This window comes from Amyelois transitella, chromosome 20 (assembly GCF_032362555.1).
Source record: "Amyelois transitella isolate CPQ chromosome 20, ilAmyTran1.1, whole genome shotgun sequence".
In the NCBI taxonomy this organism is placed as follows: domain Eukaryota; kingdom Metazoa; phylum Arthropoda; class Insecta; order Lepidoptera; family Pyralidae; genus Amyelois; species Amyelois transitella.
In genome coordinates, this window is record NC_083523.1 from 2,665,729 (window position 1) to 2,690,916 (window position 25,188).

The window sequence follows — 25,188 nt, forward strand, 5'->3', positions numbered from 1 at the left end:
TTCCCGAAAATTCTTGCACATTAGGTAGATGATAATGGACAATTTGCACTCCAATAAATGTGGCTGAATTAGCTATCTCTTGTTTTGTGAATTTTTTTCGGCGCGTCGTGTTTGGTATACATTTTATAGAAATACCTAAAAGATTCCATTTCATACACGGTCAATGTCTTTTGATTATCGTCATTTATCCAAGTAAGTACATTCACATTTGAACTACTTTTTAAACTCAATTAGGACTAAACTACTATTAGGACTGGATGGATCAAGGTTTTTTTTGCGCAACCTGTCAAATAGTTTCGGCTATACGTTAGTAAAGGTCAGGTCAAGAATAAATAATACCGATGTAAAAGTATGCAGGGATCGTGTCAAGTGGAAAGATGTAGTCTCTGCCTACAACTCCGGGAAAGAGAAATAATTTTGTTAAGAGTAATAAAGTTCAATGTAGCAATCGTAACTTTTCATAAATGTGCGTCTAAATTTTGTTATATAATAAATTTGAGTGCGTTTGACCTGCCTCGTGGTAAGCAAAATGAGGCCTAAGGTGGCGCGCGCAAGCTGAAATTGTGCCTATTCATTCTTGCCTTGAAAAACCCCCAAGATTTTTTATCTTTAAAACTACATAATGGGAATTTGATGCAATTATTTTCAGTACAAAGAGTGATTCAAGAGAAATCTTTATATGTAGGTATAAATGCTACCCGGGGGAAGGGAGGCGGAGCGTTAGTTTAAGTTTAAGCTGAAATTGTGCCTTTTCACAGTTGCCTTGAAAATCCCCAAGTATTTTTATCAGAATATCCAGTCTCTTATGCTATCATAAGCTTTTTTCAAATGTTATGTAGAAATGCGTTATTCAAATACATATATGTATCAAACACATACAAACCGATCTTCCAAAAGTTTGTATAAAACTTGAACTTACATGTTTAACCAAAAGTTACTCGCGGGTTTATTAGATTATAATATTTCTGTAGCGAAAACTTCGGGGTTTCACGTATAAAACGTCGAACGAAAGTTGAAAAGTCTTGTTTAAGCTTGTAAGCAAATATGTAAAGTTAGGGTTGCGGCTGACTTTGATATAAGTTATGTTAATGAAGCATTTATTCGTTAATAATAAGGTACGTAACGTACGTTATTAATAACAGGTTGACTAAGCAGATATACAAGGAGAGTGTGGAGGGAAAGGTCGGGGTGGGAAGACCTAGACGAACATATCTTGATCAAATTAAGGACGTCCTGGTGAAGGGTCAGGTCAAAAGTGCCCGAAACCGCCGAGCTTGCATGAAGAGAGTTATGAATGTGGATGAAGCAAAGGAAGTATGCAGGGATCGTGGCAAGTGGAAAGAGGTAGTCTCTGCCTACCCCTCCGGGAAAGAGGCGTGAGTTTATGTATGTATGTAATAAGGTACCTTTGTTTTAGTGTTACATGGGTTAGTTCCTACAAAAGTTTAAACGGGTGTCACTTCGTGTACAAATTTTATACTTTACTATATTTACAAAAGAGAAACGAACAGTGTACTATGACTTAATTTGATATGTTTCTTTGAATTACCTGGTTGACTGGAAGAAATCCCTCACAGGGATAAGTCCGCCCTTGTGCATTGTAATTTTTAATGTCTTTTTATGTACTACTAAAAATTTGTTATGTACAATAAAGTATTTACAAACAAACAAACAATTCATAAACTTTTGTTTGGGACTAATTGTATTTAAATTTAATTGTAATATTCATCCATATTCTATAGTAACCACATACTAATTTACCCAAAATTATGAGTTACCTAATTGTTCTAAAAGTTTTGACATAATAAAGTATGAAAAGTTAGTATTTCTACAATTTACCATAATCAAATATGAGTTAAGGTCAGACGAGAGTCGTTTCGTTGAAAACCATACTAACCCAATCTGGGATCATGGCTGTAAGAATAGAATAGAATAGGTTTATTGTCAAAATTGGATACAAGGTATCACTTATTGACGTCATATCACTTAAATCTAATTGTAACTACTACCGCTTTCAAAGCGCATATGTAGAAGAAGCGGCGGAACAAACTAAGCTACGCCTTGGTCTCCTCTCTAGAAAGATGAGGACGAAATCGGGTCTAAAAATATTGACTGAACTATCACTAACACAACACAGTATAAAGCAAAGTCGCTTCTCGTATCTGTCCCTACGTCTGTATGTATGCATGCTTAGATATTTAAAACTACACATCGGATTTCGATGCATTTTTTTTCAATATATAGAGTGATTCAAGAGGAAGGTATGTATAAATGCTACCCATGCGAAGTGGCGCTGGGCGCTAGTTTAAGTTGATTTATGAAAGGAAAGAAAAAACATCTTCACAACTGTCTATTTCTAGGGATAAAAACCTTTTACATCACGTTCAGCCATCGTGCTCACAAATAAGCGTAAAAACCTGGCAAATACGCGAAGTAAGTGTTTACCACCCTTCGAATTGGATAAAAGGGTTACTCTTACCCGTATAAATAGTTGATTTCATTGAGCTAAGTCTAAGTACTAAGAGCACTAATAAATGGGCGGGACACGTAAATACTCCATTTAACTACAATTGAATTGTTAGATAAGAAATTATTAGTGTTGTGTGGTTCCCGACACCAATAAAAAATGGGACCACTCCATCTCGTTCCCATGGATGACGTAAAAGGCGACTAAGAGATAGACTTGTAAAACTGAGAACTGAATTGCTAGCCCATCGCTTAAAATTTAAACGATGGGCTAGCAACCTGACACTATTTGAATCTCAGTTTTATCATTAAGCCAAACAGCTGAACGTGGCCTATAAGTCTTTTCAAGACTGTTGGCTGTGTCAACCCCGCAATGGATATGGAAGTGATTATATGTATGAATGTGAATTATTAGCCCGTATATATAAATAAGCTCTTTTAGTACATTTACCATCTGTATTCACTTCTCCGTAGGTACTTTCTAGTGACTTAAGTGACTTCTAACTGAATTATGTTGTGTTTTGATTTAATTGAAAATTTAAAACAAAGATATACTATATTTTCACAAGTGATATAGTTTACTTTCTGTTCTGAATATTCCCACCGAAGCAAAGTCAGCGCAAAAGCCTAGTTACGAAAAAATATTTTGAATAAGTACTTTAATATGCAGTTAACAGTTTACAAACAAACTTCATTCACAATGTAGGATGTTTTCAAATGTAAATTGGTTAAAATTTGTGTTCCTGTTTTGCCAAATTCGTGAAGTTAATTCCATATATTAAACAAGACAGTGGATTTGATAAAAGGTCTTTGATGAGGACGTGAAAAGTTTTATAAAAGGTTGGAATATTCATATTCTTATTTGATGAATATTCATCATATCATTCATTTATTCATTCATATTTTGTCTTTTTAATACTGTCAAGTCAGGTCAAGAGTATTCGAAACCGACGAGCTTGCGTGAACATATTATATTATATATATTATATTGCGTGTATATACATATTATATATGAAGATATAGTGGCATTTTGTAAAAGGTCTACTCCATCTCTTTTCCATGGATGTCGTAAAAAGCGTTTAAGGGAAATGCCTAATAAAACTTGAGATACTTTCAGGCGAGGGGCTAGCAACCTGTCACTATTTGAATCTCAATTCCATCTTCAAGCCATACAAAAACATGTTCTTTCAGTTTTGTCGAGGCTGTTGGCTCTGTCTACTCCGTAAGAGATAAGGAGATGATTATATTTATGTACGTATTGTATTACCAAAATACTTTTAATTTATGGAAGTTGATAATGATACTTCATTAATCTTTGTGATATTTTATCTCAATTTAGTCCCCTTTGCAAAGGAGCCCAAAGTTCGCTATTGACCACGATCCAGTCATCGGAAACCTTTGTAATTAAAATCGCTTTTATTTATTTAAATCTCTATTGCACAAAAAATATGAAAAAAAGGCGGACTTAATGCCGTTTGGCATTCTCTACCAGTCTATCAGCTGACAATACAGAAAAACTTTAAGTTGGTGGTGCGATAAAGTGCACATGCATACATACATTACAAAAAAATTCATAAATACATACAAGATACATAAAATATCAAATTAGGATGACTCATTATTGATTTGCCGAAGGAAGAACCAAATCTTTTGCTCAATGGATACATAAATACTAGTTTACTCTCATACAACATCCCTACATTTCAGGGAACGTTTGAACATAACATGTTATTTCTCTGGGGCGTCGGTAAATTTATTTATAACGCACCACGTAATATAATATTGGAAAACGTTTCAAGCGGAATGTTCAAAGCTTATCTGTAAGGAAATAACAGATGCATTGGCTGAATAAATTCATGTTACTCATCTAAAAAAATAAAATGTATTTGTATAATACATACATACATACATAAAATCACGCCTCTTTCCCGGACGGGTAGGCAGAGACTACCTCTTTCCACTTGCCACGATCTCTGCATACTTCCTTCGCTTCATCCACATTCATAACTCTCTTCATGCAAGCTCGGCGGTTGCGGGTACTTTTGAACTGACCCTTTACCATAGTATTTGTATAACTATGCAAATTTCTTCCTGTAATCTCACTTCTTAGAAGAGAATCAGTGTAATTTGTCCCGTATATATTTATTTATTTATTTAAGCCAATGTGCCTCCGCAACCTTTGCAGGGGAACCTTACCTATGAATCATGGTAAAATTTGTACCTATTAAATGAATGTGCCTATTCTCTAAGTCACTATTTACGATATCTATGGGAGAGAGACAGAGTAGCTATAAGTGCTGGGAACCACACGGCATAATTATAATTTCCCTACGTTAATGGAAGTAAACTCTCAGTCAATAATGAAATATAACGAAATTATTACATATTATAGAGAGCTTACGTATCACTACAATATTATATCACATCATAATTACCTAAGAGCTTATTGTACGCATCAATCATTTGTGTAGTGAGGTTTATCTATTTCTGAATTGTTTACAAATTTATCATAAAATTAATTTTATCCACGACTGTACATTATGGCTTTCAATATTAAGGATGAAAGTGTTTCAATTTGAATTAATTAGAATATGTTTACGCCATTTTCGTTGTTGTGGTTAGGAAATAGGAGCATTATAAACAAATTGTACTGTGTAGGTACTTATTCATAAATACATACATACATACACTTAATCACGTCTAAATCCCTTGCGTGGTAGACATGGCCAACAAACTGGAAAAGACTGATAGGCCACGTTCTGCTGTTTGGCTTAATGATAGAATATTGAGATTCAAATAGTGCAGGTTGCTAACCCATCACCTTAAAGAAGAATTTCAAGTTTATAAGCCTATCCCTTAGTCGCCTCTTACGACATCCATGGGAAAGACATGAAGTGGTCCTATTATTGTCCTATTAGTGCCGGAAACCACACATTCTTATTATTTATAAAAAGTATTTATTTATTTATATGGTGAACAAATTTTAGTAACCTACACCCTGGGAGGAGCGCTTGAAAACGATATAAAAACGTCAGTAATCATAATATAAGGTACCAAAAAAAATCCTGATGATACACAAGTACTGTCGTACTCGTACTCCTACTCTTTTGTGATTTATGTACATTAGTTTCAATACTAACTGATGCTCTAACGGTGAGAAAACAATGAAACCTGCACATTCAGGCAACTATATGTGCAAACATGATCCAAGAGGATCCATCTTTAAAATAATCTGACTGAAGTAATTCATAGCTAAATAACCCCCGGCTTCTCTCCAGAATGGTGAGGATGGAACCAGTTAATAATATAGATATAGTTTGTACAAAACTATCATAAATTTATAGGTATTTCAGACCTTCATCAACGATATATTAAAGTTTAAAATTGCTTATTTCTAAATTATTTGCGTTTACGAACGTACTTTACATACCTATATCATTTTACATCATGAGTGAAGATTATACCAATTAATTCAAATTCTCCTCGTGTTTTCCTAATTACGTTTAAATAAATAACGTGAACATTGTAAGAATAACACCGAAATGTAATTAAATGATACAAAAGGTGTTGTCTTCAAACAATGGAATTTATTAACAGTTTTTAATGTAACATGATTAAATATTTGAGTTTTTAAAATTAGTAAATATTTTTAGACAAATAAATGACAAGCTAAGTAATTTATGTACCTACGCTTTAGTACCTAGAAATCGAAATAATATAAAATCGTCGTAAGGCTCTAAAACTTATGCAAAACATTATAATATTTATGCTCAAGTATCTTTTAATGAGTATGTACATCTATCGTCTTTATCCTTTACGGGCTGTACGGATTTTTCTACGGCGCTTCTTTAAGTGTTCACCTCATAATTCCCAAAAAAAAATATACTGAATCGTCTACAGCAAAATGAAATGAGTAAGTTCAAACGAGTGGTCGGCATTGGCAAACAACACGTTCACAAAGTTACAGCACAGATGTTACTTCCGAATCCTTTCATATAAACTTGTTTCCGAATTCTTTTATATTTTGTTATGCTGCAGTGTAGTTTGTTCCGCCGCTTCTTCTACACATGCGCTTTGGAAGCGGTAGTAGTTATAATTAGATTTAAGTTATGTGACGTCAATAAGTGATACCTTGTATCCAATTTTGAAAATAAATCTATTCTATTCTATTCTATTCTATGATACGGACATGTGGATTAGTGGTTAAGACGTCATACTTGTTGGCAAATCATACCTGCCTCCTAGTAGTCGTATGGCACGCGCGACGCCGTTTATATCGCGCGAAAAACTATCGCTGTCTCGTTTTATGTTAAAATAAAAAGCGGAGAGTCTATGACGACATCTCAAATGTTACACGTCACTAAGCATATCACACCGTATGCTAAATCGTGCAAGCAAAGATTTCATGGATTACAGCATAAATACAATCTCCGACTCAATAAAGTCCGAGCGGCGCGGCGGTTCTCCAGGCATAACACCTAGCCCGTCGAAAGATCTTCCCTTTGGTGGCGGTCAAGCCGAATCATCACTCCTGTTTCAAAATGATTCAAAACAATGACTAGGTATATCAAAAAACTTATGAGGTTTTTTTAATTTTTCCGGTTATATATTTTAGTGCCGTGTGGTTCCCGGCACCAATACAAAAAATAATAGGACCACTCCATCTCTTTCCCATGGATGTCGTAAAAGGCGACTAAGGGATAGGCTTACAAACTTGGGATTCTTTTTTAGGCGATGGGCTAGCAACCTGTCACTAGTTAAATCTCAATTCTATCGTTAAGCCAAATAGCTGAACGTGGCCATTCAGTCTTTTGGCTCTGTCTACCCCGCAAGGGATATAGACGTGACCATATGTATGTATAAATATTTTAATTGATTAAGTAAGTCTGTATGAAAAAAAAAAATATTTTGCTGTCCACATTTCTTCTTATATTTAAGAGCTAACTCTTGTCAGTGGAGTTAAGTGAACCGTTCTCAATCCACAGTCCACCTACGTAACCTAAAATAATTATATGCCGTTTCTCTTTACGTCACTAAACGTAAAACTGATTGGGTTTTCAAGGCGATCGGTGTAAACATAAGAGGTTACAGATATGAAACTTTATATGGAATGTGCTTTAAGAATATGGCTGATAAAGACTAACACAGTTCACAAGAAAAACTAGACCGTTACTGAGTGACTGACTGACTGATAACGTACAGGCCAAACGGCTGCGTCTTGAGACTTGAAATTTGACACGCAGGTTCCTCTAATGGTATGAAGGTGCACTAAGGGAGAACGGTTATTATTGTTTACGCGGCCTAGAGGATAAACACTAATAATAAAGAGAAAAGATTAGTGTTTTTGTATGTTTGTAATGAATAAACTCAAAAAGTACTGAACCGATTTTGATGTTATTTGGTACACAGATAGAATAAACCTTAAAGGATATCATAGGCTTTTTCTGGAAACTCCTTAGGGAGCAAACCCCGCGCCAGAGCAAGTTTGTTACATTTTACAAAATATCATCAAAATCTGTCTAGTGATTAAGCCCAATAAGCGTAGTATTAGTATTCATCTGGATACAAAAACATTTCAATGGAAATTTTGATATGGTAATGGTATGGAAAAATTGAGATATGGTAGTTTATAATGCACTACTATCATTCCAAATTAATTTTGCGTATATTTTTATATTTAAAGAAAAAAAAAACTATGTCTTATTACACACTAGTACCAATTGGTAAAAAAAATAAGGTAAAAATTCAAAAGATAGTATTCACATCTGTAAGAGAACTAATTTGGTGTGAAAAATCGTTTGCAGTTTGATTGGCTTCGTAAGGTTTCGCTATTTTCCTTTCATTATCCTCGTAAGGTCATGGAAAATATGTGTGAAAATGGATTTGCGACAAGGGATTTTTATTATTTATGACCCTTTTTTCTAACAATTATACAGATTAAAAAAGCCTAGGTGAGTCTCAGAGCATGATGAGAAACGAACTTTCTCTGATTAGCCTGGGTTTTGGATGTTTATCTATCAAAGTATTTATTATAAAATATAGTATCGTTGAGTTAGTATCTCGTAACATAAGTTTCGAACTTACTTCGAGGCTAACTCAACCTGTCAAAAAAAAGGGTGATGCTTGGTTTAAATTCTACCGCGACCATATTAACCAATGACTCTTATATGACTTTGCTAAGTAATGGTTTCAAAATGCGGGAAAACATCGCGAGGAAACACGCACATTATGAAGATTGGATGTTACCACGATCCAATAATTGGGTAAGGTTCCCGTGCAAAAGTAGCGGAGGTCAGACAAGAATTACTCTGTGCAAAAAACTTACGCTTCTTTCCCGGAGGGGTAGGGAGAGACTTCATCTCTCCACTTGCCACGATCTCTGGAAGTATTTCCTTCGCTTCATCCATGCAAGCTCGGCGGTTTCGGGTACTCTTGACCTGACCCTTTGCCAGGACGTCCTTTATTTGATCAAGATACGTTCATCTAGGCGTTCCCACTCCGACCTTTCCTTTGAAAAAACTCATTAACCCAATCCATGCATACCTACTCATTCATCTTCTATTTCATTCCTTCCCATCAACAATTATATTGTAGGGGTTAACATATCACTTGGCAACCTGTCACTATTTCCAACTCAATTCCTTTATTTACCCATATATAGCTGAACGCGGCCTTTCAATAATTTCAAAATCATTGGCTCTGTCTACCCTGCAAGGGGAAAAGACGTGATTATATGTATGTACGTTAATATCACCTTGATCTTACGCCACAAGCGAATATACGCAAGTAAACTTACGTTACCCAAAGGAGTTTAAGTTCAACATCTGCAAGTCTTCAGAAGGTAAACACGGGATAAGTTAACAGTCGTTAATTAGTCGTTAATTTCAGCGTCGGTAGTTGTACAAGAGTTTAACCCTTTATATTAGACAAATTAATCTGTTTTATTGCTGAAAACTCTTGTTAATAAAGTGTTGAATTGAAGATTTACGATATTACTGTAAATGAACAAAATTGTTAAATAAACTGGATAATAAAGGGCTGATAAGGAATTTTACTCTTTACAATAGAGATTTTAATATATGTATATTTCAGTTATACTAGCTTTTGTTAATACATCTTTTCAGAAAAATTATCCCAGTGCTTAATACCTAATCATATCAAACATATCAAGATTTTTCTAATATAATAATACTAATTATATGTATAATATAAGTATATAGACACGAGATATCAAAATGGAGACAATAGTATAGTCAATAAAAAATCTGTAACACTGCCACAAAAAGGTAGAGTAAAATGGGAGTAGGATTAGATTAGATAGTATTATAGACCTAAGGTATCCAAATGGAGACAAATACTTTTAGTATAAGCAAAAATAAATCAGGTGTGACAATTTGATGACAATGTCTGAAACATTATTATTTTCTTACAACCCCTAAAAATTGGTGTAGTAGTATTGGTGGAATACGGGTTTGTTTTAGTTCATCAATAAACTCTTTATTTCTGGACGGATATTGGTTAAAAACGACTTTTTGTCAAACAAAATTTGAAAGGATTTGAAACAAAAATACACGGAAGAAATTTAAAGCTTAAGAATAAGTAAAAGACAATTTAAAATTCAATGGCAAAATACCAAAATCCATCAAAAAACTTAGCATGACTTCTCTTTTGTCCACAGCATCAGTTGCGAGAATCGTCAAATTCCTCGGCGTCTCAGGCTTACCCACCGTCACGACTGGGGGGTTCTCATTCGACTTTGTCAACCCAAAGCAGACCTGTGACCACGAATTCTACATGATGGTCAGAAGCGGGCCCCTCGGATTCAAAGACCTCGCTTATTTCTTGATAGACGTCATGAGACAGTAAGTGCATCTCTTTCTTACCTTTCATCATAGGCTAAGTCTATCCCTTTCTTTTTTATTTTTTAAAATCAAACGATGCAGTGACGTGCAATCTAAAAAGATAAATAGACAATGTTCCGATTATTGCCGTGTGGTGTCGGCAGATTAGAAAAATACTACCGCATATTTTCCCGTGGGTATCGTAAAAGTCGATTAAGGGATTAAGCGGGGGGTAGGCAGCAGCGCCTCCTACGCTGATATGACAACATAGTCCAGAATTAAGACACTGCGGTCACCCACCCGCCTGCTCAGCATGGTCCCTCTGGGTAAAATCCCCCCATTCCTGGGGAGGCCTTAGTCCAGCCTTGGACTTATACAGACTATTACATACATACAAACATACATATGGTCAAGTCTATATCCCTTGTGGGGTAGACAGAGCCAACAGTCTTGAAAAGACTGATCGGCCACGTTCAGCTATTTGGCTTATTGATAGTATTGACATCCAAATAGTGACAGGTTGCTAGCCCATCGCCTAAAAAAATAATCTTAAGTTTGTAAGCCTATCCCTTAGTCGCCTTTTACGACATCCATGGGAAAGAGATGGAGTGGTCCTATTCTTTTTTGTATTGGTACCGGGAACCACACGGCACGACACAGACTATTAAGGCAAGTTAATGACAAAATACTTTGAAGAATCGACTGTCTCCTTTGTAAGTTTGTCTCAAAATGTTTCAGATGTATTTGTTAACGTAAATTTTAAGCACGTTTTTGAGGCACGTCACTGGAACGTGACTTTATTGAAATGTTTAATGTCTATTTAACTCTTGCTTAATGCCTTGCAATTTATTTTGATCTCCTGCTTCATAACTCTGGCTGATGTACCACGAAAAGTAAGTAAATGGACCTTTTTTTACACTATTTTGTTTGGCTTAGTCACCTAATATCTTAGAGGTCATAGGAGAATTTTTGGAGAAAACTTGGTGATGGCGTTTGTATTTTGTTTTTGTGATAAGGTTATATACTCTGTCTCGCATTTAAATCTATCAAGAAGAAAAATAAAATAAAATAATAGTAGAATACTCAACAATCTATAGGTATTTTTTTTATGTTCAGTACAGCAGGCCATAAAAATATACTATCTACCGTATAGTTACGTTTAATATAATATAAGTAAGAATAGCACAACTCCATCTCATTGACCATGGATCCCGTAAGAGGCGACTAAGAGATTGGTTTATAAACTTGGGATTCTTATTTTAGGAGATGGGCTAGCAACCTGTCACTATTTGAATCTCAATTTTATTATAAAGCCAAACAGCTTAACATGGCCTATCAGTCTCTTCAGGACTATTAGCTCTGTCTACCCCGCAAGGGATATAGACGTGACTATGTGTATGTATGTAATACGTATGTATAAATTTCATATGTTTAATTATTTATCCAAAATTTAGTCTATCATTACAGTTAAAAACAAATGAGATAAACCAGTAATTTAATTCTTAATGATTCTCTATACCTCTATGATATAAGAGTGTAATATTATTCCATGAAGCCTACCGCTGCTAAAAATTTCTCGTCCAATGTTTCCAAGTCATGTTAGCAAATAAAGGCATGCTGCATATTGATTCAAGAACTTCCCGAGTCATAGTCAGCCATATTGTCATAGGGAGACCACATGTGTAAGTAAAATATGCTGTTGTGAATTTGTCTCTGTGTGTGTAATTTTATTTACTAACCAAGAACATACCTGAAACTTATTCATGTTTGTTTGTTTGTTTGTTTGTTTGTAATATCTTTATTGCATAGAAATTTACACAGTAACAAGAAAATAATAAGCACTTGCAATGGCGGACATTTCATTCATATTTTCTTTGTTCTTTTCTTTACAAAACGTCGCGTCTATATCCCTTGCGGGGTAGACGTCCTCGTTCAGCTCTATGGCACAATGATGATGATATAAGGAATTTACAGACATACATATAATCCCTTGCGGGGTAGATTCTACTGGGATTGAAACCAGGAGGTAGAAGAATTTAAGTAACTCATTTAAGTCTAAATGCTTTTTGGAACTGTTAAAGTGAGCCACGTAACTTAATCCCAAATGATCAACTTAAAGTTCCTTTTAAAGGGCTTTAGGAAACTTTTAACTGGCATTAATTCAGTTACGGTATGAAATTCCTATTTGAAATACCTTACATTGTATATCTGTCTGTTTTGTTATTCAACAGTGAATTTTACTGTCCGTGTTCGTATTTTATTATGTCTGTTTACGATCCATACATACATACATATGGTCACGTCTATATCCCTTGCGGGGTAGACAAAGCCAACGGTCTTGAAAAGACTGAAAGGCCACGTTCTGCTATTTGGATTAATGATGAATTGAGATTCAAATATTGACAGGTTGCTAGCCCATCGCCTAAAAAAGAATACCAAGTTTGTAAGCCTATCCTTTAGTCGCCTTTTACGTCATCCATGGGAAGGAGATGGAGTGGTCCTATTCTTTTTTGAAAAGATATAAAATGGATGAATTATATAAGAGCATTGGTGGTCAAATCGGTAAGGTGCCCGGTTAAGATGCGAAAGTTTAAAATCAGTTTGAGCCTTTATTGCATGCACTTTAATTAACAAAATAAATTATCATATATATATATATATAAACTTATGTTAAGGACATTAAAAGGGTGTCTTATCGCATTGTGTAAGATATACTTCAAATGTTTACATTTGTTATGATAGAATGAATTAATACCTAACCTACATGAGCAATGTCGCTTCAATAGTACGCTGCTAACAAGTTGATAAAAAATTTTAGTTCTACTTAAATAATATTACTGAAATTTCTCACACATTATTAGATATTTATTTTATTATTAAGAAAACTAGGACACAGGATATATTTCATAGCGGAAAATGCCACGCCGCGGGCAAAAGCTTGTAGTGTTATAATTTTCAACTGTTCGTAGCAATGAACGTAGACATCTACGAGATTGCTACGAGAGTGCTACGGCGTAGCTTTTATTCTTTGTCTCGTAATTTTCCTGTAGTCCAAGATCCCAGAGCCGTAAGACACAACTTATTTTCTAAAGAATTTCTCTTTCGATTCTCAGTAGTCTTTCATGTACTTTTAATACCTGCATGTTTGTGAGACTTGCCCGGTGACACCTGCGCAGGTACCAGGCGAGAAAGGTAACTAAAAATCACAGTTACTTAACTTAAATTTTTATGACTGATTTTTATATATATTTTATAGACTATTACTCTGAAGTCATTATCAGAGAAGTCAGACGCTTTCCATGCGCCAGAACTTTTGTCAGACGCTTTAAAGCTCTATCAAAAAAAAATTAACTTAATTTATTTTTAAATGTCTGACTTTTATATATGTTATTCAGATAACTATTACAAAGTTGTAATAAATCAGTCAGACAGTTTGTAATGACCAAACACCCCTTAAACACAAGAATTACTCAGCCTCGAGTATGAGCGCGATAGCACAATGCGCATGCGCGTCAGAGTAAAATATCTAATATTTGAAAAGTACTTATGTACTGTTTTCAATTTCATATTTTTGCATATCTATTCAAATACGATGAAATTTATAATTAAAATAATAATTAATCATTTTTAAAATAATATAATATATTGCATACTAGCTGTTGCCAGCGACGTCGTCCGCGTAAAGTTCGAGTTGAATCTTAATCATACAGTCTGATACAGACAGACAGACAAAAATGTAAAAAAAAATCTCTATTTGTTTCAGTCAAAATATTAAATGTACAGACAAAATATTTTTACCGTATGATTATATGTAGTATTTTGATTTTCAGTTTTTTTAATAAATACTCAAACAACACAAAAAAAAATATTTTTAATAAAAATTAATATATATCTTGTTATTGTTGGGACTCGAACTCGGACCGCCAACTTCACAGTCTCACGCGCCAAGCACTGGACCATCGAAGCCGTTGCGGTGGTGTCGAAATTAAAGTAGACTACATACATGGTCACGTCTATATCCCTTGCGGGGTAGACAGAGCCAACAGTCTTGAAAAGACTAAATGGCCACGTTCAGCTATTTGGCTTAATGATAGAATTGAGATTCAAATAGTGATAGGTTGCTCGCCCATCGACTAAAAAAGAATCCCAAGTTTGTAAGCCTATCCCTTAGTCGCCTTTCACTTATATTTATATGTTATAGGTTTACTATTACTAAACTATTTTTTAATTGTTTATGATTTTATTTTTACGGAAAATTCTGCCAGCAACGACAATCTAACTGATGATGAAGATGATAAAGAGACAATAAAATAATTATTCAATTGATTAATCATAATTAATTATTTTTTTATTAAAATTATTATAATAGATATATTTTTTTAAATAAAATAAAAATTATTCTTTTTGAAAGGCTATTGCTACAAAAAAAATCATTTTCCCCTTTTTATATGCAATATATTATATTATTTTAAAAATCATTAATTATTATTTTAATTATAAATTTCATCGTATTTGAATAGATATGCAAAAATATGAAATTGAAAACAGTAAGTACTTTTCAAATATTAGATATTTTACTCTGACGCGCATGCGCATTGTGCTATCGCGCTCATACTCGAGGCTGAGTAATTCTCGTGTTTAAGGGGTGTTTGGTCATTACAAACTGTCTGACTGATTTAATACAACTTTGTAATAAGTATCTGAATAACATATATGAAAGTAAGACATTTAAAAATAAATTAAGTTAATTTTTTTTTGATAGAGCTTTAAAGCGTCTGACAAAAGTTCTGGCGCATGGAAAGCGTCTGACTTCTCTGATATGACTTCAGAGTAATAGTCTATAAAATATATATAAAAATCAGTCATAAAAATTTAAGTTAAGTAACTGTGATTTTTAGTTACCTTTCTCGCCTGGTACCTGCGCAGGTGTCACCGGGCAAGTCTCACAAACATGCAGGTATTAAAAGTACATGAAAGACTACTGAGAATCGAAAGAGCCATTCTTTAGAAAATAAGTTGTGTCTTACGGCTCTGGGATCTTACTCTACTGGTTGAAACTGCCGTGTGGTTCCCGGCACCAATACAAAAAAGAATAGGACCACTCCATCTCTTTCCCATGGATGTCGTAAAAGGCAACTAAGGGATAGGCCTATAAAATTGCGATCCATTTTTTAGGCGATGGGCTAGCAACCTGTCACTATTTGGATCTCAATACCATCATTAAGCCGAGTAGCTGAACGTGGCCATTCAGTCTTTTCGGGACTATTGGCTCTGTTTACCCAGGAAGGGATATAGACGTGACTATATGTATATATGTATGTTGAAACTCAGTGTTGTTAACATGTTAAAAATGTATGTTGTACATTGCATGCTACTTACGAGTAAGACGAGTTATAAGTACAGTTGCCTGCAGAGAAACACGACTTTCAGTTCATCACAACGTTCAATTTTCTCTGCGGACCGTTGAAAGTAACCGACACGGCCCGATGATCTGAGAGCTTAGTGCGAGTTTTACTTGATCAATCGCGTCGAGCAAGTAATCATGAATTTGTATAGAATTGCATTAGTGTCGTCGCGTTACCACTAGATGGCGCTGATCAAATCACATACAATTTCGCATTTACTTGCTCGACGAGTTTGATCGAGCAAAACTCGCACTAAGCCCTCTGGACTCCGCAAGGATATGTTGGATGCAGGTCACTTCCAACAGAGACAGATGTAGGTCATTGGGGAATGGAAGATAGGCCATCTTCAGCAGTGGAAGATCTTCGGCTAAAATGATGATGAAAAGAAACATTTTATTCAATTAATAAGTAAACAAATGCGTTTTTTAATATATATTTTTTAAATCATCGATTTTACGCAAATTAAAGTATCGCATTTATTTGTTTAAATCGGTTCTCTCATGTGTAAATAGTGTATTAGTATTGTGTTTCTATTTTTTTTCATAATTTGTTTCGAAAATATTTTCAAAAGAAGTGTGACTAATATTTTTATTAGAAAGAGAAATGAAGTAAAAACCACTGTTATATGAATTTAAAGTTAAGTGTATGTCTATCTCATATTATAAACATAAAAGTCTCTGCCTATCCCAATAGGAGATAGGTGCGATATTATGTATAAACAGACAAAAGTTGTACATCTTATTTTTTAATTTAACTTGGTCTCTGCGTACGTCTTCCGGGAAACAGATAACATTGATTTTTATCACTCCGTTCATTTAGAGGCTAATATAGCATTGTTACAACGGGAATTTCCCGAATTACGTTCCTGATCATTCGGGGAAAATTCAGCCATCAAAACCTGGTATTGCTCACGAAATTAGGTTTCAGATGTTGTCCTTATAACGGTGAAAAAGAGACATTCAAATCAGTTAAGTACTTTCCCATTCTATGATATGATACTTAAAAAAAAATCCTTAAAAATACTGAAAATCTTAAAAATACATATAATCGTGTTTATATCCCTTGCGGGGTAGACAAAACCAACAGTCTCGATTCTCCCTAGTCTTTTCAAGACTTTTCGCTCTGTCTACCCCGCAAGGGATATAGGTGATTTTATATATTATTTAATCAATTTCACCACCACCCAGTTCTTATGAAATTTTTATCATCCATTTTATATCGAAGATATTTTTTTTATCAATAGTAAATTTCTCTATTAATATAACATAGATGTGTTTGATATTCTCATTACGTGCAAATAGAAGGCCGCGTATACGGAAACCAATGTAAGCTGATTTCAACTTTATTAATCACCAACTTAAAGTTCAATTTCGTAAGACAAATAAATCCCAATTCTGTCAAGAATTTTCGCATGACCCTAAACGTGCGGTCCAGAGTGAGTCATAATGTTCAGTTCAAATATAAAACGTGCAGAAATAAAAATTTCCTATTCAATAAGTATTTAGCCGTGTGGTCCCCAGCAAATCAGCAGCCTGAAAACATACAGACAATCACGTCTATATCCTTTGCGGGGTAGACAGAGCCAACAATCTTGAAAAGACCAAAAGCTGTATGGCTTTATGATTTGTTTTTTTTTTTTTTTTTTAATAAAAACTGTGTATTTTGTAAGTGTCGTATGAGTATTTACTTGTATGTACGACATTTTAACAAAGTTTCTTTTCGTTTATAACATGTATTACGGAAGTTTAAAATTAATCTTATTTAAGTAACATCTTTATAGCAATCGCTTCTTTTTTTAATCAAAGATCCGAACTATTTTACACATAAAAAAAATTACTTAAACAAAAAGATTATTAAAATAACAGTAAAAAAAAGAACAACACACGAATAACCCGTATTACAAAAAAGAAATTTTTTGGAACATTCCTCTTTTACTTTTTCTCTTAAAGAATGCTTCGTACAGAGCTAAGATCATCTGCCACTACAGGTGGCTGGTTGTTCTGTGCTCTGTGCTTGGCCTGTAAAAACACCGTGATTGGCCGTTTATTATTCTAACATCGATGCAAGTGTAAACTCTCCTTTAAAAAAAAGACATTGGATAAACTTGATAATTTGAAGCTAAAGTTGCTTTTTCTCTCCCTTTTCTGTCGGTTCTTTTGTAAAAACATCTATTTATAGAATATTAGCGGCCGACCCCGGCTTTGCACGGGTAGCAGTTTTAGATATAAATAAATCTTCCTCTGTAATCCCTCTTTCTAACTCTGTCTCTTTTCAACTTTTGTACTCTGTCAGAAATAATGCAATAATTCGTTGCACTCAAGGACTAACCCTTATTAATATATACGGGACAAATTACACAGATTGAGTTAGCCTCGAAGTAAGTTCGGGAGTTACGAGATACTAACTCAACGATACTATATTTTACAATAAATACTTTGAAAGATAAACATCCAAGACCAAGACCAGATTAATCAGAGAAAGTTCGTTTCTCATCATGCCCTCACCGGGATTCGAACCCGGGACCTACGGTGTCACAGACAAGCGTATTACCGCTGCGCCACAGAGACCCTTAATATTGAATCCCATTTTTTTGTAGATTGCGAATACTTGTCACGTAGGTTTTATTAATAGTAGCCATCAATGCCACAAATACAAACATTGGTCATGCTTCCACTAAAACCCTGGGTTTAAACTAAAGATCCTATTTTTCTTATGCCCTAAGGAAATCACTGGAAAAAGCAGCGTATCACTTTTTGAATCTCAATTCATTATTAAGCCATATAGATGAACGTGGCCTACTAGTCTTTGCAATTCTGTTGGCTCTGTATACCTCGTAAGAGATAAGATGTGATCATAATGTATGTATTTTTAAACTTAGATTATTTACTACATCCCTCAAAATTTCATCAAAATAAGTTTAGCGGTTTAGCCGTGAAAGGGTAACAGACAGATAAACTATCCCATTTACGATACTTTATCACACCCACGATTACGACCGCGTAAAAATGAAAAAAGTCCCGCGGAAATTTCGGGGAATCCTTTTTTAAATCCTTTTTTAACCTACTACAAATTTTCTCGGAAATTATTTATGAAGATACTTTCATCATTTAATTTCGCCTAAAGAAATTTACAAAATACTAAAAATAGAGAAAGTTGATCCATTAAATGTCAAGTAAACAAATTAAAATATTCTCCTTGGAAGGCAATTAAAACATATTTATAACTTTTAAGACACGGTCCCAACACAAGCGGTGACAAACGACGCTTGGAAAATGAAAGGAAACCTGGAAAATAGGTAAATAATAAAAACTAGTCAAGCGCGAGTCGGATTCACACGACGATGGTTTCGTACATTCTTGTAGATACGTATGTAGCGGGAGCGATGATTCGGCTCGACAGCCACCAAAGGGAAGGTCTTCCGCCAGGCTAGGTATTATGCCTGGGGAACCGCGGCTCCGACGATATTGCGTCGGAGGTTGTATATATAGCTCCAATCCGTGAAATCTTTGAAATCGCGATTTAGATTCTTAGCTGCTATTGGTTGAGCGCGTCAATTTCTTCGCGATGACTGACAGTTGTTGTGTGATTGGATGTTGTGACGAGTGGCGTAGAGATGTCGCCACACATAGATAAATCACGTTTTCCGGCGGGGTAGGCAGACATTACGTCTTTCATTCTGCATAGGTACTTCTTTCCCTTCATTCACTTTCATAACTCTCTTCATGTTTGCTCGTATAATACCTACTTACAAAATATTATATTTTGGTTGTTATAAATAAAATTTACTACGGGTTTAAAAAAATTTTTTCCAAATTTATTGATATAAATATATATGTGTGTAATTTTATATGCCTTATGTTTCCGGCGCTTTTGAATAGGACCATTCCATCTTTTTCCCACGGATGTCATACAAGGTGACTAAGGGATTGGATATTAACTTGAGATTTTTCATCAAGGCACTGGACTTGCAACTTGTCACTATTTGAATTTCAATTCCACCATAATATGCCATACAGCTGAACCTCCAGTCTTTGCGAGTCTGTTCGCTCTGTTTACCCCGTAAGGGATAAAGTCATGATTGTATGTATTATGTTAATTCTGATTCGTTCCGTAGTAACAAGTTCGGATGATGTTTAAATCTTAACTCGATTTTCTCAACTCTTTAATTAATTTGGTTTGACTATGAAAAACAAAGATCTTTGCCTACCCCAATGGGAAACAGGTTTGATGGAATGTATGTAAATTCAGAAAGTAAGAATTAACGTTAAATTTTTTCTAAGTGCCTACTCTGAGAAGAACAGAGTAAGGGATCCCCAAATAACCTCTCAAGTGAGATTAATTGAGGAACTTCGTCAGCCTGTTGTAAAGATGGAGTTTATTGGTTGTTTTCTTTTAAGAACCGACAAAAAGAGGGGTGTGTAATATTAATGGTAAAGATATTACAAAAATCTTTTTTTTTGTGCCGTGTGGTTCCCGGCACCAATACAAAAAAGAATAGGACCACTCTGTCTCTTTCCTATGGATGTCGTAAAAGGCGGCTAAGGGATAGGCTTACAAACTTGGGATTCTTTTGTTAGGCGATGGGCTGGCAACCTGTCACTATTTGAATCTTAATTCTATCATTAAGCCAAATAGCTGAACGTGGCCATTCAGTCTTTTCAAGACTGTTGGCTCTGTCTACCCCGCAAGGGATATAGACGTGACCATATGTATGTATGTATCTTTTTTTTTTCTTAATCAAACTGAATTTAATGAAGAGTTCAGAAATGCGAGTTAAGATTTATGCATCATCCGAACTTGTTACTACCGAACGTATCTCAAGTTCAAAAGCTTTTCTCTTGATTGGCTTTTACAAATTGCCAGAGGTCTGAAAGCTGCAGCAGTACAGGGCTCGTACATATAATAACGTCCTTATCCTTGACGGGTTAGACACAGTCTTTAAAAGACTGAACGGCATATGTATGGCCCAATAATTGGCAATCAGATCTCATCTTCAATGCTGGTCTGTTAGTAAAAGAACATAATGTGTGCCAACTGCTTCATTATTAGTGCAAATCGTAAAAGTCAATTAAGGGATGAGCTTCCAAACTCAGGGACGTTGTGGTGGCTAACTGTCACCATCTGATTGTCAATTCTTTCATATGGCTTTACAAGACTTGATTTGATCTTGAATAACCAGGTATTCAGAATCATTTTTTAATAAAGCCGTGACAAATGTAATTTTTGATCCGTCTCCCCCGCAAGGGATATAGACGTGGTTACATGTACGTATGTATGTAAATATAATGTACATCACTGGTAACTCCCACACGATTTGTCCCCTGAGAAACAGTAACAGAAATACTATCTGCATCAGTAATGCGTTGCAACATTCTTTGATTGCATCTAATCTCATTACTGATACACTTACATAACCTTACTATAGATAAGATAGCCATTAATAATATTATCTGAAAAGTTAGCCACTTGTGTGTCTAAAAATAAAACTATTTAACGCTAATGCTGATAAGAATGAAATGTTTTACGCGATTGTGCCGAAATGTAGTGTTATGATTATTTGGAGTCCCACGCACGTATGAATGGAACAGTTTTATTTTCAACTATGGATACAAGGTATCACTAATTGACGTCACCAGATAATCAGATATTTATAGGGTTAATCGATTAGTCCTACTAATATTATAAATGCGAAAGTTTGTGAGCATGTCAGGATGTCAGTATGGATGTTTGTTACTCTTTCACGCAAAAACTACTGAACCAATTACGATGAAATTTGGTAGGTATGTTTAGTTTGGTATAGCTGAAGTTCCAGAATAAGATATAGGCTACTTTTTATCCCGGAGTTCCCGCGGGATTGTTTGCACGCGGACGAAGTCGCGGGCGGCCTCTAGTAGTTAATAAACAAACAGAACCAGTAGTATCAAAAGTCAAAAGCGTTTGTTTACGCGCTAAAATGGCGCGGGCGAATTTGCGGGAAAAAAGCTAATAAGTATTAAATTTTATGAGAAACATTTTCATAGATACTGGTAAAGTATTCCTGATTTAAATTACTTAATGAAGTACATTCATTGTACATGTTTCCTCTTGAGATTTTTTCTTGTTTATTTTGTAGAGAAATATTCAACATTTTCCTCAACAACTTTTGTTATATGTTTCTTGACTTGGGAGTATTTTCCGACGCAGAAATAATATAGAGACATGTAACGGTATCTGAATGATAAAGTTATATATTTCAAAGACCCTTGTATGTAAATACGTTCTTACGCTTTTGTTTTCAAAATAAAATGATGTACTTAAGTAGGTATTGGATTGTTTTTTTTCAATAAAGGAAATGAAATTAAATATGATGTATATTTAATTTCATTCAAACTAACAATACAGAATAATATTAACTATAAAAATATGAATTACTGTTAATAGGACTAATTATAAATCTAATTAAATTTAATTAAAATAATAATTATAAATATAGATCGTTTGACATATTCGTAAACATAGAATAGATCAAACGATCTTCAAAATTTCATAGCGTGCCCAAAATGCTGGCTGCATTGTCCCTTTGAATTGCAACACTTGTTTTTTGGCAAGGAAGACACGTCTTTAGATAGAGCCTATAGTATCGAAGATGCTGAAAGGTAACCTTCAGATGGATGGTCTTTTGATGGAACTGAGATTCATATAGTGACAAGTTGCTACTCTGTTCCTTAAAAGAAGAATCCAAAGTTAATATTTATTCTCAATTCTATCATCAAGCCAAAATGCTGGACGTGGCTTATCAGCCTATCCAAGACTTTTGGCTCTGACTGCCCCGCAAGGGTATTAGTATTTCCTCCATACATATAGTCATACAGTCGTGACTAGTATTTAGGAACCTTGATTACCTTCATACATAATGAAGGAAATCAATGTACCTAAATACTTTCCTAGGATAACTTTTATAAATGAAAGCGAAAGTACATAAATACACTTATGAAAACTTAACAGGGAATTCACGCACTGAAGACCCCTCAGCTTACTCGGACTGGTGTTAAGTTTACATACATACATACATATGGTCACGTCTATATCCCTTGTGGGGTAGACAGAGCTAATAATCTTGAAAAGACTGATAGCCACGTTCAACTATTTGGCTTAATGCCAGAATTGAGATTCAAATAGTGACAGGTTGCTAGCCCATCGCCTGAAAAAAGAATCCCGAGTTTGTAAGCCTATCCCTTAGTCGCCTTTTACGACATCCATGGGAAAGAGATGGAGTGGTCCTATTTTATTTTGTACTGGTGCCGGGAACCACACGGCACAATGTTAAGTTTGAAGTTGGGAAACTTGATGGTAAAGTGATATAGGACCGATACTTCATTAACTACCTCCGTAGTTTAGAGGTGTTTCAATCCTTGCAGATGGGATTTATATACTATCCTAAGTAAACTTAGAGGAAGAACTTTGAGTATTATTTATTAATTTAACTTTATACATACACACATACATATAATAACGTCTTTATTTCTTGCGGGGGTAGACAGAGCTAACAGTCTTGAAAATACTGATATGTGTTTCCTGGCACCAATAGGACCACTCCATCTCTTTCCCATGGATGTCGTAAAAGGCGACTAAGGAATAGGTTTATACACATGGAATTCTTCTTTTAGGCAATGGGCTAGCAACGTGTTACTATTTTAATCTCAATTCTATCATTAAACCTCTGAGCGTGACCCGTTGGTCTTTTCGAGTCTGTTGGCTCTGCCTATCCCGCAAGGGGACTATATGTATTTTTGTACTGCGCCAATCGCCTTTCTATTTTAATTTCCTCCCACCCTAAGGTAGACAGGAAGAGATTGCTTTAGCGATAAGTCCAATCTTCCTTTGTACTTCATTACAAGTGTTTATTTCTGATTTTCTTTTCTTATGGTACAATAAACAATCTATCTACCTATGTATGTATGTACAAACCATCTCATGCTAATTATTAAAAAAAATAAAAATTGAAAACTTTTTACACAATTTATATCGTTTGCTAGCTTTGACGATGACGTTCTTTCCAACATAATTATTTACACATCTTTGAATTATTCTATTTGGATTTTAACTTGCCAAGATATCTTTTATCGCTTAAGGACACATGATTCTTTGGTATTTTCTTGGTTAACTCATTTTAAGTATAAAATACCTAAATAGCACGGTTTTCTGCACGTGTGGCTTTGCACTAACACAATTATTTTTAACGCCATCTAGTTTCAACTGGCGGCAACTTCTGCTCATCACTGAATCCGAGGGCCAAGTGCACGTCGCCGGCAAATCTACGTGCCACCTCATGATGAAGACCTTCGCTAATTACCTCAAGCACGAGAACATTACCTACATACCCTGGGATACAAAGTCTGATGGCGGCCGCAACAACTCTGAAAATCTCAAGTTTTACCTTGCATACAGGTATACAAGTAAGTGGTTTTAATTATGGGGTGATCTAACATTATTATTAATAACAACAGGCTCAGGTAAGTGAAAATACTAATTATTTTTAGGGATACTTACTGAAATAACATGTGTGACATTTTACTTAATAGTTCTTCAAAATAACCATAGATGGCGCTCAAACTAATTCATACTAAAATGTTTTTAACTAATTTGTGCCATACCATTTTTAAAACTTGAACTTGTTTTACTTATTCTGTTTTCATTGAACGACTACTTTGTTTAACTTTTTACTTTTCCATCAAAATAAAAATAAAATCTCATACCCTTTTAATACAACCACTCAACGACAGATGCCACTTTTGGAAGTACCGCTACTAGACGCTAGATGTCACTCTCACGATTTTACGTTCAACAGATTCGAGTGGCAACGTTGCGTTTTGATCTACGACACACCAGCTTACCACGACACTGTAGGTGGTAGTGGTGGCTTCCTTCTAGCAAGTACTATCCATAACTACATGCTTTTGGAAGGAATCTCAGTTTTCGGCAAAGAAATGATAGCGCAACAAAGCCACGAAGAAATGCTTTTGCAAGACGTAGGAAACTCGTATGCGAGTAAGTTCGTTTGCGCGTGGGGCGGTGATTGACGCTTTTATATTTAAGTATTAAAAAAAGTATTGTGGAACCGACTTCAAATATGCAAAACGTGTGATATCAATATTTACTTTTGAAGTCGGTTGAAAATATAGCACTGCAGTTTTGAATTTTTTCGCAATATTTTATTATATTTATGTATTTGGCTCAAATACGTATTAAGTTTATTTTTATTTTAAAATAACTATTTAAACACAACATAATGTTAAAACCACTTTATTTATTTGAAAAAGTTTGTAAACAAATCCCCTAACAGCGTAGGTATTTTACGCTCTTTTTTTTAATTTTTTAAAGTTATAGTCTATGTTACTGAATACAGGTTAACAATCATTAAATATTTTTAACCAAAAAAATGCGTTTACCAATAAATACCTATAAATTATTATTGGGAACTTTAACATAATATGTTA

At 34.7% G+C, this 25,188-nt stretch overlaps 1 protein-coding gene across 5 annotated transcripts in view; it reads left to right on the top strand.

Annotated features, from left to right (window-relative positions):
- Nucleotides 1-25,188, top strand: part of LOC106134440 (atrial natriuretic peptide receptor 1) — a 192,675-nt gene that overhangs the window by 41,016 nt on the left and 126,471 nt on the right. Inside the window, exons 4-6 of one of the 5 annotated variants that reach the window (XM_060950031.1) lie at nucleotides 10,145-10,328; nucleotides 23,942-24,139; nucleotides 24,540-24,739. In XM_060950031.1, coding sequence (XP_060806014.1) covers nucleotides 10,145-10,328; nucleotides 23,942-24,139; nucleotides 24,540-24,739 — 582 coding nt within the window. Of the gene's footprint in view, nucleotides 1-10,144; nucleotides 10,329-23,941; nucleotides 24,148-24,539; nucleotides 24,740-25,188 lie in introns of those variants that run through there. The other 4 variants (XM_060950032.1, XM_060950033.1, XM_060950029.1 and 1 more) reach the window with 4 other exon arrangements.